Source organism: Barbus barbus (genome assembly GCF_936440315.1).
Source record: "Barbus barbus genome assembly, chromosome: 40".
In the NCBI taxonomy this organism is placed as follows: domain Eukaryota; kingdom Metazoa; phylum Chordata; class Actinopteri; order Cypriniformes; family Cyprinidae; genus Barbus; species Barbus barbus.
The window spans coordinates 4344012-4360529 of record NC_136718.1 but is presented as its reverse complement, the minus strand read 5'-3'; the positions used below and the strand labels follow the sequence as shown (position 1 = coordinate 4360529).

Here is a 16518-nt window from a genome sequence, read left to right as displayed (position 1 = left end):
CATAAACTATATTTGTACACAGGGCCTACTTCTGATTTATACTCAATTTTTAACTGTAACTACTTTTGAGAAAAATAGATATCCAGAGTACCACTATATATTTGGATTTATATATATATATATATATATATATATATATATATATATATATATATATATATATATATATATATATTTTAGAAATGTACTTAATTTAATTGACTTGAACTTAAAGTGACAATGTAACTTTGTAACTTGAGGCTTTGTCAGTGTCAGGTCCTGATGCCACTGAAGCTTGTTGACTGTTGACTCGTGCAGGAGCGCGTGTTTGTGCGCTGTGTAAGATGAGTGGGCTGGTCTTCAGAGAGAGACACTTCACAGCAGTCTGACTCTCACTTCACTCTCAGTCTCTACAGAGGAGAACAGCAGGAGAACAACTCAGGATACCCACGAAGACAAGACACCAACTTTGGGACGGGAGAAACTGAAGGAATCTAGCAGGAACAACTTCAGCGCACTTTCTGCAACAAACTCCCTGCATTTCCATATTGTGTTCTCAGACAAGTTTGCGCTGCTGGAAGACAACACACACAGCCAAATAACATTTCTATCAAGACACTTTCGCACTGGAGTGATTTAACCCAAAAGAACAAGGTAAGGAACTTCACGTAAAATTGTATTGTATATTGACAATAGGTTTTAGTTGCCCGTTCATAGCAAATGCGCGCAGGACGCGATGCGTTTCAATCCTCTCGGGATCATTTGCACTATTTTGAGATGTTGCTCAGAGGTACCTGCCTTTGCACTTCCTAAATGCTTTCAAGCCTCATGAAAGAGTTGAACCACTTCTGCAGTCACGGGGAAACGGAGCGGGACTCCCCGCGCTCTTTGAACCTTCTGCCAGAACAAGAGCGTCGGGCTTTTGCGGTCTGCAAACTCCTGGAAGTGAAAGATTTCAAACACCTTTCCATCAAGTCCGAGCTCGCAGGCTCTTTTAACATTCGCCTGGATCTCAGAGGAGGTGTGATGGGAGTTTTGGGACATTGTGTTGGAGACGCGGTTCCCATGCGCTCCCATCCGCCAGACGCAATTCATCACAACTCGTCCTCGCCCTCTCAATTGTGCGCCTGTTATTCAGTCTTTCAAAGTGTTAAACGTCTCTGTCTCAGCTGAAGGCAAAGGCATATGGGGAGTTTTCTTTAAATATCTGTTTGTTAGGAACTTCTCCAAACGCATAAAAGCACCTGCAAAATGCGCTTTTTATTATTATTTTTGGCCCGTGTCTGCACGACTGCTTTACGAAATGAGCTGTCCTTTGCTGTTTAGGGAGATGCATGGTTTGACATGAACAATTTATGACACTAATCTGCGTTTTTCTTTGGTTTAAGCAGTGAGAAATACACCACTTTTCAACATCAAGATTTTAGGTTAATTTTACAGTTTTTGAATTAATAAGAGTAAGTGTATATTTTAAATTGGAGTGCTCAATTTAAGTTTCAAGTGGACTAGTTTTCACATTTTATTTCCAAACATCCAAACAACCATAATCTACATTGTTTCATGAAATAAGACATTTCACATTTGATGAATATTTAGTTTGTCAGCACTGATAGCACTGAAAAGCATAACAAACAAATCTCAGAAATTTGTAGTTTACTTAAATAGTGTTTAATTACTTTTTTAAAAGTACAAATATGCTGTGTGTATTCATGTAAGCCCATAAAAACTGCATGATGAATAATCACTATATGATAATAAAAGTAGCTCTTTAAAGATTAGAACGTATTGCATGTCACTTGCTTGAAATTTCACATCAGCTGCCAATCTGTAGCATGCAACGAGATCTCGGTGCCATTTGCATCTTTTTCTTTTCGAATTTGAATAGTAAATTGTGTGGATTTTTTTAATCTCTCCGATGGGATTGCGAGGATTAGTCTTCTATCAGACACAAACAACTACGCAGTGGATTGCTGGCTACCTGATGTGGTTCCTGGTGAGAGTGATATTTTTCTCTGGGATGGGAGATGTAATGAAAGGCAGACTCAGAATGAGGGAATTTGAATGACTGTATTTAGCGGCGAAGCCAAGCTGCACTGCCTCCCATCCTCTCTCGGAAAGAATGAAACAGGAACAAAAGTCTAAGAACGGGAAGGTCTGTGTTGCATAGCGTATCTAAACCCTTATTTGCATATGAAAACTCTGGCAGCGAAAGAATTCCGCCACTGTTGCAACAGCCATTTGTGTGTCCGACAGAGTGACAGTCCGATGCGGAGATACAGTCGTCCTCACGCTGGTCTTTATGGGGTCTGACGTGACTGTGTGTCATGTCCTGTTGAGGAGAACCAGGGATTTAATCGCAGCTTTTCGAACTTTTTGTGACCCCCTGCTCTTTCATTTCCATATCTGTTTGTTCACAAAGCTTCTGCAGAGCTCAAATTCAGTTTGAGATGGTTTATTCAGCGTGTCCTGTCGGCGAAACACGCAAACAACGCCGCTCATAAGATCATTTTCATTCTTGGTAGGTAGATGATAAATAAACGGCAGTGGCTTCTTTATTTCGCTGCATGCCCGTTTGTGCGCTTCCTTAGATATGCTCGTATGGGTGGGGTGAGGAGTACAAATTGTCCCTCGAGTCTGTGAATATCTGTGAGATCTCAAATTCTTCTCACAAAGACAGCAATGAAGTGAACATCAGTCAGGGGCCTTCCCATTCAATGGTCTGTTTGTGTGGCACTTGGAGAAAGTGGCCCCTACACCCTCAGCACAGCTGCCTGAAGAACATTCCCAAATGTTGTACTAATTGGGAGTCCTGAGATAAAGACCTTTGTGAGGATACATAGAGTGAGACATCTGGACACTCTTGAGTAGGTTTGACTTTATTAATTGAAATCGCCTGGAGACGTTATACTTCACAGCTACTCTGTGTCTGTTTCAAATGTGCCTCAAAAACACAAATATCTTCAAAGATTTTACTCAACAAATGCCGTTCTGGGTCCTTGCCAAAGCAAACAAGCAGCAGACAGCCAAGTGTCCACAGTGGAGTGCTGGACTTCAGCTCTCAAAACCGGCCTCTAACAATTAGTCATTGTACCATTTGGCTGTCCAAGAGCACCAGTGAAGCTCAGGATTGGCAAAGACACAGCCAAAGTACATGTCAAGCACCTCAGCTCTAAAGTGCTGATCATAACATTTGGGGTGAGAAGGACACATAGTGGCAGTTTGCGTGCACACTCATTCATTTTTCATTACAAACCAAATACCACATAATGAGGTAATTGAGACACAGCTGATACTGCCGTGTATGTCCAGCGCTGCTCCTGGAGGGACAGTGTCCTGCAGGGTTTGATTCTGAACTGCCCCAACACACTTGCCTGTGGCTGTATCTGAAATCACCCCCTATATACCAGGGCTCTTTAACTCCAGTCCTGGAGGGACAGTCTTCTGCAGACTTGGGGTGTGGGGTGTGGGGGGGCTCCAGGAATGTGGTTGGGAATCATTGCTCTGATATAGTACACTGAATGAGTGAATGAAAACAAATGAGTGAATTCGGAATCTGAGTGCACCGGTAATGCTGAAGATGACATCTTCTGGTAAGATGAGGTAATTCATTTGCATGATGCTTACAATGCGTGGGTTTTCTCTACTAGTCATTAAGTGTACATAGGTTGTACATTCATTATTGAGGTCCATTATGGGATTTAATGACTGCAGTCAATAATGTCCACTGTGGTTCCATACACCACTACTAATGGCTGTCCCCCTCGAATAGTGCACTACATCAGTGGTTCCCAACCACGTTCCTGGAGCCCCTCAACATTGCACATTAATCACACACACCTGATTCAGGTCATCAGCTCATTTGTAGATACTCCAAGACCTGAAGTGGGTGTATGGGAGAAAGGAGACTGTGTTGTGCTGTGTGCTGTGTTGGGGGGCTCCAGGAGCATGGTTGTGAACAACTGCACTACATAAGGGTATAATATGTGATTTTGGATACAACCTGGGAGTTTCGAAGAATCCTAAAGACCTTGATTTACAGGTAAAGGTGTGTTTAATTAGAACTGGAGCCAAACTCTGCAGGATAGTGTCCCTCCAGGTGCAGGACAGGACATGTCGCAAATGAAAATTAAATTAGAGATTTTTATTGAATGTGGTTTTGAATCTGGTTTATGAATATCATATTTGGGTTATACCAACAACAACAACAAAACAAAAAAAATGGATCGCATAGCTTGGCTTATTGGTGTAGCAGGACGGGGATTGTCAGAATAGAGGTACTAACCACTGACTCTTGTCAGAATGAAACTGCTCTACAAAATTCAACATTGTCCCCATTGTGTTCCACTGTTGAGGTTGGTTTCTTCCCCCCCGTCTTTAGATTTTCAGCTCTGGCTCCGTATGTATGCATGACAGGGCCGTGAGGAGCCCAGGGGACGAAGCTCACAGTAAATGTCTGTTCAGAGGTTTCGGGAAGCGCTGACAGAAGCTAAGGGAGACTCACCCATTCTCCAGTTTCAGGACGTCGTGCCTCTGTTGAAACAGAATCTATAATGTTTCCCTTATCTTGGTGGAAATGAAGGGTCTTGTAGCTCTGGTGTGATATAGGAGAGTTCACATATGTGACATTGAGCTCCATAGGGAGGAGAGTCAGTATGGATGCAGTGTGTGTGTGTGTGTGTGTGTGTGTGTAGAAACGTGCAGTCATACATGTTTAAAAAGCGAGTGAGACAGAAGTGACACCCCCACACAGGTTAGCGCGGTAATGATGGCTCTCTGCTGTTTGTGGCCCGGGCCGCTGCAGTTTGATTGACAGGTGGTAGCTGCTCTGGTGCGATGTGTGTTTTCACCCTGTCAGTAGTGGTGCTTTTCATGCACAGTACATGTGCTACTCATCTGTGTGTGTGTTTCCCTGGCTGAGCCTGTTAGTCCCTGTCTCACCTTGCGCGTTAACACTTCCTGTGGCTATTAATCAGACTGATTGAATCATTTAACGACAGGCTGATATAATTATCTGCTCTTAATTGTTGATCAATCAGTCAGACTTTGCTGTTGCCTAAAGCCTCTAGACTCCCAGTGGAGATGAATGGTTATTTTATCTGATTTGGATAAACATATTTTGAAGAGAATGACATTTCTGTCTCTAGAGAGATAATTAGAAGAATTGTAACCAAAGGAATGCAAGTGGAAAGTGGAATGCAGCCAGATGTTTCTCAAACACCTGACACAAGATTCTTGAAATGCATTTGTGTTGCAAAATTATCTCTAATGGCTCTTTAGATCGTAGAAGGATAATCAAGGAGGTTCAAACGAGGTAAATTACTTAAAGTTAAAGAGTAAGCTGTTTAAATAGCACCATTGCATTGTCGTTGTACTCGCATGTGATTAGGAGCATTTTGAGGACGATAATTCAAACATTACAGCTTGTTGCGTTCAAAGGCTTTAAGCTGTTTAACATTATGAACTTGACTCTACGACCTTCCCGCAACACACTCTCTCCCGAAACCACTTCAAGGTCCAATTCATCACACATCTCAGATTTGTACATGGTGCGTAAGTGATCCAGGACCTGAATGAACCCGTTTCCGTCACAGGAAAAAAAGTTTGGTAAAAACAAATGAATGCAGAAAAAAAATAAAAAGGAGCAAAACAAAGTCGACACGATTGCGGCCGACTCTGCCTTCAAATTATCCTCCCCCAAATTACGATCAGACATTCTCCCCAGCTCTAATTAAACATTAGCTTTTATTTGTTCCAGATGGGGCTTTGTTTTGAAGTTTTATTTTAGAAAGAGAACTGCTTTCTGCTCTGGGAAACACAACTGCATCCAAACCTGTCAGAGTTGCAGAGGAAATCCATGTTCTTGTGTTTCTTTGCTTTCTCCTCTTGGTTGTAAATTGGAATTTGTGGCAAATGTTCTGCAACCACATCCAAAGAGATACAGTATTATAAATCTTACCCAAGTATCATGCATACAAGGTCTTCCCAGTCACAATCTACACTTTTGTTTTCCCAATTCACTGCCGCCACTGACTTAATTTCTGCGAGCCTAGGCTGAGTTTCTACAAGTAAATGTTATGTTAAATCACTGATCTGGACTAGAAGATATCCTTGTATACTACATGACTGTGAATTAAGATGGACTGTTTTCATACCAGTTTTGAACCATACCAAATGATCCCAGACCACTTTTTCAAGCAAACTCAATGCTGAGCTTGGAAAATCAGTTTCACCACAACCAAACAGACTTGGGTGTGCACCAAAAGTGTTCGAAACATGTCCTCAAAGTATCCTGCATAAGTATATCTACATCCCCATATACCTATTTAACAATACAAGTTGAGTCCTCAAGTGAGAGCATCACTTTTCTGTGTGAGAATATTCTATTAGACCATCAGAGCACAAGAGAAAGCAGTGCTCTCTTGTTGTGGGAGACAGAGGAGAGGAAATGTAATGCATGATAAAAGCAGTGCTTTGTGTGCAAATGCAGTTAAGTACATTTTGTGATTGGCCGAAGTGAAAAGCCCAAGTGTAAAGGAGGGGGGATGTGATGATGTGCAACTTTTAAAAGAAAGGCAAGAGGAAGGCACGTAAAAGAAAGATAAACAATGGATGAAAGCAGAAGAGGAGAAAGAGAGAGTACCATCTGAGCCTGGCAAATAAAGAGTGAGTGAAGGAGGTCAAGAAAAGTAGGAATAAAGGCAGCAGGAGGGGAGGGATTCCTGGAGAGGTCGTTAAGAGGACAAGCACTCACTTGCTGTTAATGACAGTGGCGTATCGCTCTAATCTGCCATCATTAGCCTGATTATATCAGGGGGTTTGGGCTTTGCCTTCAGCTCCAATCAATGGCACCAAATCAATAGAAAGATGATATCATGTGATCCCTGCAAAGCCAAATCCAGCCTAGAGTGTAGCCCAACACAGCCAGACCCAGACCAGCACAGATGAACCAAGTTCAGCTTTTTCTAAGCCGTCTCATCACGGTCTAATTCAGAACAGCATACAATACATAAATTTAGTCCAGCTCAATCTAACACATTTGTGCGGTCTTACCCACTCCAGAACAATTAAAGCCAGTTAAGCACAGACTAACCAGACTTTTTTTAAAAATCACAATAAATATATGTATGAAAACATAGCCTATGTATATTACAAAATATCTCTATTTCAAATAAATGATGTTCTTTTAAACTTTCAGTTTGTTAATAAATCCTGAAAAATCCTTTTTTTTTTCTTTTTTTGCAAAGCAGCATATTAGAATTATTTCTGAAGGGTCATGTGACACTGAAGACTGGAGTAATGATGCTGAAAATACAGCTTTGATCACAGAAATAAATTACATTTGAAGATATATTCAAATAGAAAACAGATATTTTAAATTGTAATAATATTTCATTTTTTTTTCTCTTTTTACTGTATTTTTGATCAAATAAAAGCTTTGGTGAGTGAAGAAGAAACATATTACAAAGTCTTATCAACCTCAGTTTAATATCTGTTCTAAAGGCTCATTTTCAAAATTTTAGCCAAAGTAATAATAATAATAAAATATACTGTTTGTCATTCACTTCAAAATTAAATAAAAAGTGCACAGGACCGATGCAACAGATCAGTGAGAAAGAAAATCTGTGAATAGTTACAAGCAGGTGTTTAACACCAACCAGACATGGATATTTTTGTATTTTGAGCTCGGACACACTACACGGGCATTCAAACGGTGATTAGTGAGGGAGTGTGTGTGTCTTCAGTGAGCAGATGTGTGCATCTGTGAGTGTCTATGGATGTTCTCATGAGCTGCTGAATGTTGTTTGCGTGCAGGATCAACCGCCGCATACCCGTCTTTTACCCCAGCTGTGCCGCCCCTTGAGTTAAAAAAGCAGCAGAACTTCAAAGGTGGTCAGTGAGGACATTGAGGACAAGGATGAATTCTTCATCCCAAATTTCCTGTAGTTTGGTTTGTTTGTTGTAGCGTGATGGTGCAATCCAGTCATTTAGCTAAATGTTAAGATTCATTTTCTGTTCTTTTAGATTAGAATAAGGACATCATGGAAAGATTTAACTATCCTCCATTAGAGTTTTTAAAAAGTCATTAACTTCTATTGATGGTTTAACTGTCCTTAACTTGATGTATTTATTCTCCAGCTTTAAAGATTACATTAAATCAAAATTTAATTAATGCACTCCAAAATTCACTTTCAGCAGATAAGCATATTTTGTTTATCCTTTGGCAAAACAGAGCACAAATATTGATGACTCAGAACAGATTTTTGTCCAATCAAATGCTTTCTTCTATGCCCCTCCCCCAACAAGTCTACTATATCGAGAACTATAACTAACATGGTTTTAATAATCATTCAGATTCTATGAGAATAGTCCAAAATAGAACTATAACAATAACAATACAGTGGAACAATACATTGGAAATACTTCCAGAATGATATTTGTTCCCCAGCCGATAAACGATAAAAACACTGGCAGCCAATAAGAATCCACCCAATAACCGCAGTGTGTTTGAACATTATTGTGCTTTGATGTGGACGCTAATATAGTTGGTGTGAAACGAAAAAGGAAAGAAGTCTGAAGAATGAAATTCCATTCTCCTGTTCAATCACTGTCAATGTCTCTCTCTCTCTCTCTCTCTCTAGGATGACGTGGATGTGTGGATGTTATGGTTTGGTGTTGCTGGTCTTGGGGGTGATGGGACAGAAACTGCCCACGCGTGATGAAGGCCTCTTTCAGATGCAGATCAGGGATAAAGCTCTGTTTCATGACTCGTCTGTCTTGCCAGATGGAGCCGAGATCAGCGGATACCTGTTCAGAGATACACCGAAAAGGTGGGATCATACATCACACAAACATACACACTTTTCTTTACATATTTTCAGTTATATAAAGGTAATTAAAACTAGTATATATTAACACAAACCTGAATGAATGAATGTATGATTGAAAAAAAAAAAAAGTTTACATTCAAAAAGTTAAACATTTAATTAAAGAAAAAAAAGTATATACATATATATATATATATATATATATATGTATATGTATATATATATATCACTGTAAAACGTTGACATAACTTAAAAAAAATTAGGAAACCCGTTGCTTTAAAATTATTAAGTAAATAATAATAATTAAAAAAAGTTTGTTTATTTTTCAATTTATTTAGATTTTCCCATATTTCCTCAAAAGGAGTTCTAGATTTGGTTATTTGGTGCTTTTTGGTGAAGATAGGGGTGCAGAAATTGCTTGCTTCACCTATATTTACCATTTTATGTGTGTTGAATTGCAGCATACGTTTTTTTCATGTTTTTCAACTAATTTTTAAGTTTGCACATCCAGGGATGGGAGGGTTATAATCATGTGCATTTGTAGAAGTGTCTTTGTGTGAGGGAAGAAGAAATATCTATTATAGCTATAATGCATCAGATAAGTGTGAGACATGCATTATGAATGAGATGCTGGAAACCACTGTGTGTGTGTGATGAAGCATTGTTTTGAGTAGCAGGTGCACTCAAATGGACGGATATCAACCGTGTTCACCACGTCCATCAAACTGCACCACATGCGAGGTCTTAGCAAAAGGCTACAGGGTTATTTTATCTGAGGATCTTGGATGAATTAATCACATACATACCACAGATGGTCGCAGGCTGAGCTATTCGCAATTTAAAACGCTTTATAGTAACAACGAATCTCCCCGTTTGATGTCCACGCCAGTGATTCTGTCAATGTCGTGTCCTGCTAATGAACTGCAGTGTTCTCAAATATAGCTGATTACACAGAAGTCTAGCATACATCTGTCATAATTATTTTACAGAATGTGGAGTTGAAAGGTGTTTCTGCTCACAGAATAACACAGTGTCATGCTACTTATACTAATTTAGAAGTAATATCTAAACACGTTTGTCAAAATGTGTAGTATACAACAGTGCACACTGCGCTGTATCCCACAATGCAATGTGCTTAATTTGACCTTCATTTTAAGATTGTTTATATGTATTATATGTTTCATATATTACATTACAGTTCACATTTTTTTATTTCCTGTAAATGGACCGACCCAATCTAAACATTACCATTTTACAGGATGATTTTGTATAAATTTGTATGATGTGATTTGTTTTTCGAAAAAGTAAGCGTGACGATTCACCACTAAACCTAATTTTTAGCATAAGAATAAATAAATAAATAATAGAATAAATAAATAGAAGGCGGTATTCAGTCTATACTTGCATAAGTAGTAAGCTAATATTTCAGTATAGTATTAGAAAGAGATTACAGCTAAAATACACCAGCTGTGTTTGGTGTGCCTTTTATAAGACATCTCCCATGTGCTACGCATTGTCAAAAGTATGCTAATTCAGTGGCAACACAGTGCTAAAAACGCTAACAGAGCTAGCGGAAATGTGTTGAGACAGCAAGGCTAATGTAGCAGCGCTGTGTTTGGGGAATATTCTCCTAATTCGGTACTGGTCTCCGAAAGGCCAGCTAGTTCTAATTTCAGTATATTGTGTCTTGGGACGTGCTTTAATATATCTCAAGTACTTTTAAAGACGAAACATGACTGCAATCAGGCGGGCTAAATTAGCAACGCCATTATGCATAACCTTGCTAAAATAGCAGTCTTATACTTAGGGACTTGCACTTTTTTCAGGCCCTAATGTGGAAAGTATTGTTATAGACCTTGTCATGTAACCTTCTATATCATTTTATGCTAAAAAAAGCATGTGTTTATCTAAAAAAAAAGACCCAAAAATATAATTGCCTGCAGATGGCTACTTTTCACACAGTCATCAAAAGCGATTCAATCCAAGCAAAGAGCACATCTGCTAACATACAATGAGCCAGGTTTAATTTCCTGTGTAATTTCTATGTTGTTGTCATTTTTGCAGTGCATGCTAACTTTCCTCGCTCTTGCAGGTACTATTTTGTGGTGGAGGAAGACAACACTCCTCTGTTGGTGACGGTGACACCTTGCGATGCTCCTCTTGAGTGGAGATTGACGTTGCAGGAGCTCCCAGAGGACCGCAGCGGGGAAGGATCAGGTATCCGAATTAAATCTCCCGATCAATGTTGCAACTCTGCAGTAATTTAAGACTTGTTTTCCATGTAAACGTTCTAAACTATTATTAGAAAACCTGATCTTAGATCGGAGGAACAAGGGAACATCTCCCATAGCCATTCAATACAACTTAATGATTAAAGTAGACAGTGGTATCTCCTTCCATTTATCTCCAAATTATTAAACTTGATTAGGAAGGAAGTCATTCCTAAATTAAGAATCATTTTGATCCTAGAGGATTAAGAATACCTTTCTACGTTTTGACTAAAATGTAAAATAAACTGAAAGGATTAAAGACATGATAGCATAAATATTCTTGGGAATATTTTGGTTCTGTTCCAAAACCAAGTGAGCAGCCTTCATAGGCAGCATTTAAAGCTCAGAATGTTAAGGCTGTCCTAAAATGTAGTTACCCGTTAAAGCACTGTGACAAAAGATGAGGTTAATTATACAAAATAAATATCTATCAGGCCTAAATTATACTTAGATTTTAATTTATAAAAGCAAATACATTTGTGTTTATTCTCCCATGGCTTGCTGGAGCAGCACTGTTTACTTTATAAGGTTCTGTTTCAGTTAGGATGTTGCCTATCTAGGGAATAGACAACAAATTGATTTAACCAAAAGTCAAAATGAATGTCCTACAGATGCCCCCTTGGAAAGTTTTATGCAAAAATAACTCTAGTTTTATTTGAAAAAGCAGCATGGCTGCAGGTAAATATGTGTTTTCTGTGAAGTACTGTGGAGCGTGTCCAGTGTGGGTCAGTGTTTTCCACTGTGGTCAATCATTAGCTCTGTTCTAGTGCGTCAGTGTGTATTTGTGAAGTGTGAATTTGGGCCCAGTGTAAGCACACTTGGTGTGCTGATGGACTGCATCTGAACATCTGCAGACGTAAAAGCCTGAAGCAAGCATGAAAAAGAGTAAAATGGAGTGAATCTTGTATAGGGATATATAAGGCTGAATCTCACAAAACCTGTCAAGAACATTACCCCAAAATGGAAAAATTTGTAGTGAAATGTGACCTAGACATGCTTTCAATCACACAGCCATATAATTCCTCCCACTGTTCCCATCAACTGTAAGCAAAAAAAAGGTTGTGACCGGCATTCGTCTTCAAAGTAAAATTCTCGCTTGTACTCTTGTTCTCCCTTTTAGCAGTACTCCCTTCTATTTTGCCCTCCCTCCAGTTATTTTTCTAATTTCTTCCCTTTTCCCTCACACTCTCTCTCTGCATCTCTCTTTTTCCATCTGGACAGTATCCTAAAAAAGAAATCAATAAAGTTCTACAAAACACCCTTGTATTTCACTCCACACATGGAGCAGCACAGCGGTTTCAGTTCCGTGTGTCTGTGAAACCCAATGTATAGGACCGAAACGGGGCAGAAACTGCTGTGTCAGAAGCGTACTGTATGCGCAGAACATGTCCATGTGTGAGCTTACATGAAGACATGAGTGTCTCCCTGCGAGACGACAAACTTCTCTGATCATCTCTGACTTTTTGTGCTGTAATGACTCCCAGGCCTTGGGTCTCCTCCTTCCTCTTAGTCTGTGGCCCAATATGGCTGTCCTGGCTGATGAAATGCAGAGACCCCCATCATTCCCTGCTGTACAGTTGGGTTTTAAGCAAAGGATTTAGATTTTTTTTAGAGACCGTAATAATGTAATAATCGTCCTGCTACGGCGTGACTTGGCTGCGATCGGGAGATCCTGAAAGACAAATCAGTCACAGTTGATGATATCCGCCTTCAGACTCATTTCCTTGCTTTCATACACATTCAGTCATTCACAGTTGCAATAACTCAAACACACTCACTCTGGTGGGACTGGACCTTAGGAAAGAACATTTCAAATGAGATCTCTTCAATATTTCATTTGTTTCAAGACAGCAATGGGATCAAACGGAAAGCAAATTAAAACTTGAAGTGAATGAATGAAAAGTTTAGTCAGTCTGTCTATTTGAGACCACTGATATAACAATTTATAGGATCTTCAGGTCTTCTGCTTTTTTTTTCCTGAGAAAGACCCGAGTTTCAGAAAACTGTTCAACAATGTCTAAAACTTTGCTATCCACCTGTTTTTCAGCTCTATGCATTTATATTTATGCAAACTGTTGATGCTTTTATCCAAAGCAACTTCAAGCTCCATACAACCTCTGTATCTATCAGTCCTTGCATTCAATGGGAATCGAACCCATGACCTTAGTGTTGCCAATTCCATGCTCTACTTTTTAAGCTACATAAATACTTAGTGTATCAACAATTGTCTCATTTTATTTCCCCTAAAGAATTTCAGGAGACACATCCGAGACATTTTTAAACATAAGTGAGAACTCCATTTTGAGCTGCTTCTGTGCAATTTCTTCTGGTTAATTGCAGGACTACGTTATAAATGAAAAGCAAACAAGGACGTGGAAGTGCTTTTAATTTTTGTAATCTTTTTTTGAGGTACAGCAGTCAAAGTAAATATATAATCATACACAAGTCTTTTCCCATGTTTGTGGAATATATCCACTGGGAGCCAGTCTTTGAGTGCAACGCGTGTTCATTTATTTCTCTGGTAGACAAACATAATATTATGCTTTCTCGCCCAGCTGAACGGAGAGGGCTTGGAAAGGAACTCAGGGAATAGTGAAGCCACAAGGCGTCTCTGTGTAGCTTAGAGTTCGCTGGGAAGGCAAAGCGAAAGTCACCCTCTGATCTGCAAGGCTGTTTGGATACAAAACACAGCAGACGAGTGGCTAACGTCCAATGGAGCAGGTAGCTCCTTGTTACCTCACACGGATTAACAAATTAAACGATGCTCTTTCCGTTGAGATGGAAATTGCTGCTTCTTTTTTCCCTTGGTGTTAATCGGTGTGTGGGGAGGAAGCGGAAAGTAAACAACTAGATGAGAGGATTTGGAGTGGTGAGGGAAATGCGTCATTATGTGACAGTTAATGTTAAATGTCTCAGTCATTGATGTTCAGAGAAAGCCTAAGTGTGTACATCCATTTGTTCGACAGTTTATGTGGCTTGTGTTTGTGTGTGGTTTAAACAAGTCATCATTCAAAATGTGCATCATCAAAATGTTTACCCCCACAGAACGGGCCTTGTTTTTGATGTTTGTGGTTTGTTCTGTGGGGACACTCAATTCCTCATCATCTTTTGATACTCTGTGCTTGTTTCCCAAGGTCTAATTTTGTGAATCTCTCTGTGTCTTTTGTGTCCCAGGTGAACCAGAACCTCTAGAGCAGCAGAAACAGCAGGTCACGGCCAACGAGGGGACCGAACTCTTTACCTACAAAGGAAATGACGTTGAGTCGTTCATCTCCACTAGCTCCCCTTCGGGCTTGTACCAGCTGGAAATCATCTCCACCGAAAAGGACAGCAACTTTAAGATTTACTCTACCACAACTCCCGAGTCCGACCAACCATACCCGGAGCTGCCTTACGACCCCAGGGTTGATGTTACAGCATTGGGTCGTACTACTGTCACGCTGGCCTGGAAGCCCACTCCTACTGGCTCCATCATGGGCCAGCCGATCCAGTACTGTGTGGTTATTAACAAGGAGCACAACTTCAAGAGCTTATGCGCAGCGGAGGCCAAGATGAGCTTGGATGATGCCTTCATGATTGCTCCAAAACCCGGTCGGGATTTCAGCCCCTTTGACTTTACTCATTTTGGTTTTGTCCCATCTGAGAATGATTTCAAGGATCGTTCCCTCACCACCAACAGAGCTCTGAGCAACAAGATGAGTCGCACATATATCCCCAAGCCCAAAGTGGCAGACATACAGAAGATCTGCATAGGCAACAAGAATATTTTTACCGTGACGGATCTAAAGCCAGACACACAGTATTACTTTGATGTGTTCGCCGTCAACACTGGCACCAACATGAGTACTGCATACGTGGGCACTTTTGCCCGCACCAAGGAAGAAGCCAAGCAGAAGACTGTGGAGCTCAAGGATGGGAAAGCAACCGACGTCTTCATTAAGAGGAAAGGCAGCAAATTCCTTCGCTTTGCCCCGGTCTCCTCTCACCAGCGCTTCACGCTCTTTGTCCATGCCTGTCTGGACGCAGTGCAAGTTCAGGTGCGGCGTGATGGGAAGCTTGTTCTCTCTCAGAATGTGGAGGATGTCCGTCAGTTCCAGCTCCGAGGAAAGCCCAAAGCCAAGTACCTGATTCGTCTGCGGGGATCCCGCAAGGGTGCCTCCACCTTGAAAGTACTTGCCAGCACACGTGCCGGAGGCAAGCAGCCTTTCCCTGCCCTACCTGAGGATACCCGCATCAAGGCTTTCGATAAGTTGCGTACCTGTTCCTCCGTCACCGTGGCTTGGCTTGGCACACAGGAGCGCAACAAATACTGTGTTTACAGACGTGAAGTTTCCGAAAGCTACAGCGAAGAGCATCGGCGCCGAGAGCAGAACCAGTGTGCTGGACCAGAGAGCCGTCGCAAGTCTGAGAAAGTGCTTTGCAAGTACTTCCACAGCGTCAACCTGCAGAAGGCAGTCACTACCGAGACCATAATGGGCCTCGAGGCAGGAAAGAGCTACCTCCTGGATGTATATGTGGTGGGACACAGCGGCCACTCAGTCAAGTACCAGAGCAAACTGGTGAAAACAAGGAAGTACTGTTAAAAAACAGAGACTCCGAAGCACAGACTCTGCACAGAAGTAAATATATTATATATATAATGAGAAAAAAAGAAGTTTATTTAACTCGAAGTGATATTCTACTAAGGAGAGTTTTGCAGACTGACTACTTGCGCACAATGCTAATGCTAATGTGTCGCGGTTACCGAACTGCCTGTAGAGTGAAATATCAACCTCTGTATTTATGTTTACATTACCGAGTCGAGTCGAGTCTGGCGCTCTCAGGCGACCTTAGGCACCTGAAGGTTTGTTCTCAGGGGGTGCCATCGCTGTTGCTACGCAAAGAGTCCCTGTACTGCATCCTCAATGCTGTGGAAATGGGAGCTTGGAGGAGTTGCAGTTCTCTTTTAGCCACTGCATGCACCATTTGTCTGCCTTATGTCTACGTTCGATTTGTTTGTTCACTTTGGTTTTTATGCCAGCCATCGCAGAGATAGCTCCATGACTCCTTCTCTCCGCTCTCCTGCCCTGTATTAAAAACATGGTTTAGAAGACTTTTTAAATTATTTCATACTTCTTAATGTTTTATTTTTTTTAACTGTTATTTTTTGTTATTGACAACAGTTATTAGGGATAAAAATGTGTTTTAAATCTATATGAAAGCCAACGTTGTTGAAGCGTTTCCCCACTGTCAGTTTGTGTTTGTATAATCTCAGTTTGTGAATCTGGTGTGTGTAAATGTGTCTCATCTCTGTGTCACATGTACAGATTTTCTCTGCCAATATTCATGTACATAAAACACTAAATATAGACATCTGTAATCCCAGCGGTTCTGTGTTTCTCTGCCAGGATGATATATACATATTGCAAAATATGCACACGAATGAACGACTGAAAGTGTATGTT

At 40.6% G+C, this 16518-nt stretch overlaps 1 protein-coding gene across 1 annotated transcript; it reads left to right on the top strand.

The window, feature by feature from the left end:
• The first annotated feature begins 378 nt into the window (after nt 1-378).
• Nucleotides 379-16437, top strand: LOC306859121 (protein NDNF). The gene is made up of 4 exons (XM_079399980.1): nt 379-633; nt 8619-8807; nt 10897-11021; nt 14249-16437. Exons 2-4 carry the CDS (start codon nt 8620-8622, stop codon nt 15655-15657), a joined length of 1722 nt encoding a protein of 573 aa, XP_079256106.1. The 5' UTR covers nt 379-633; nt 8619; the 3' UTR covers nt 15658-16437.
• The last annotated feature ends 81 nt before the right edge of the window (nt 16438-16518 follow it).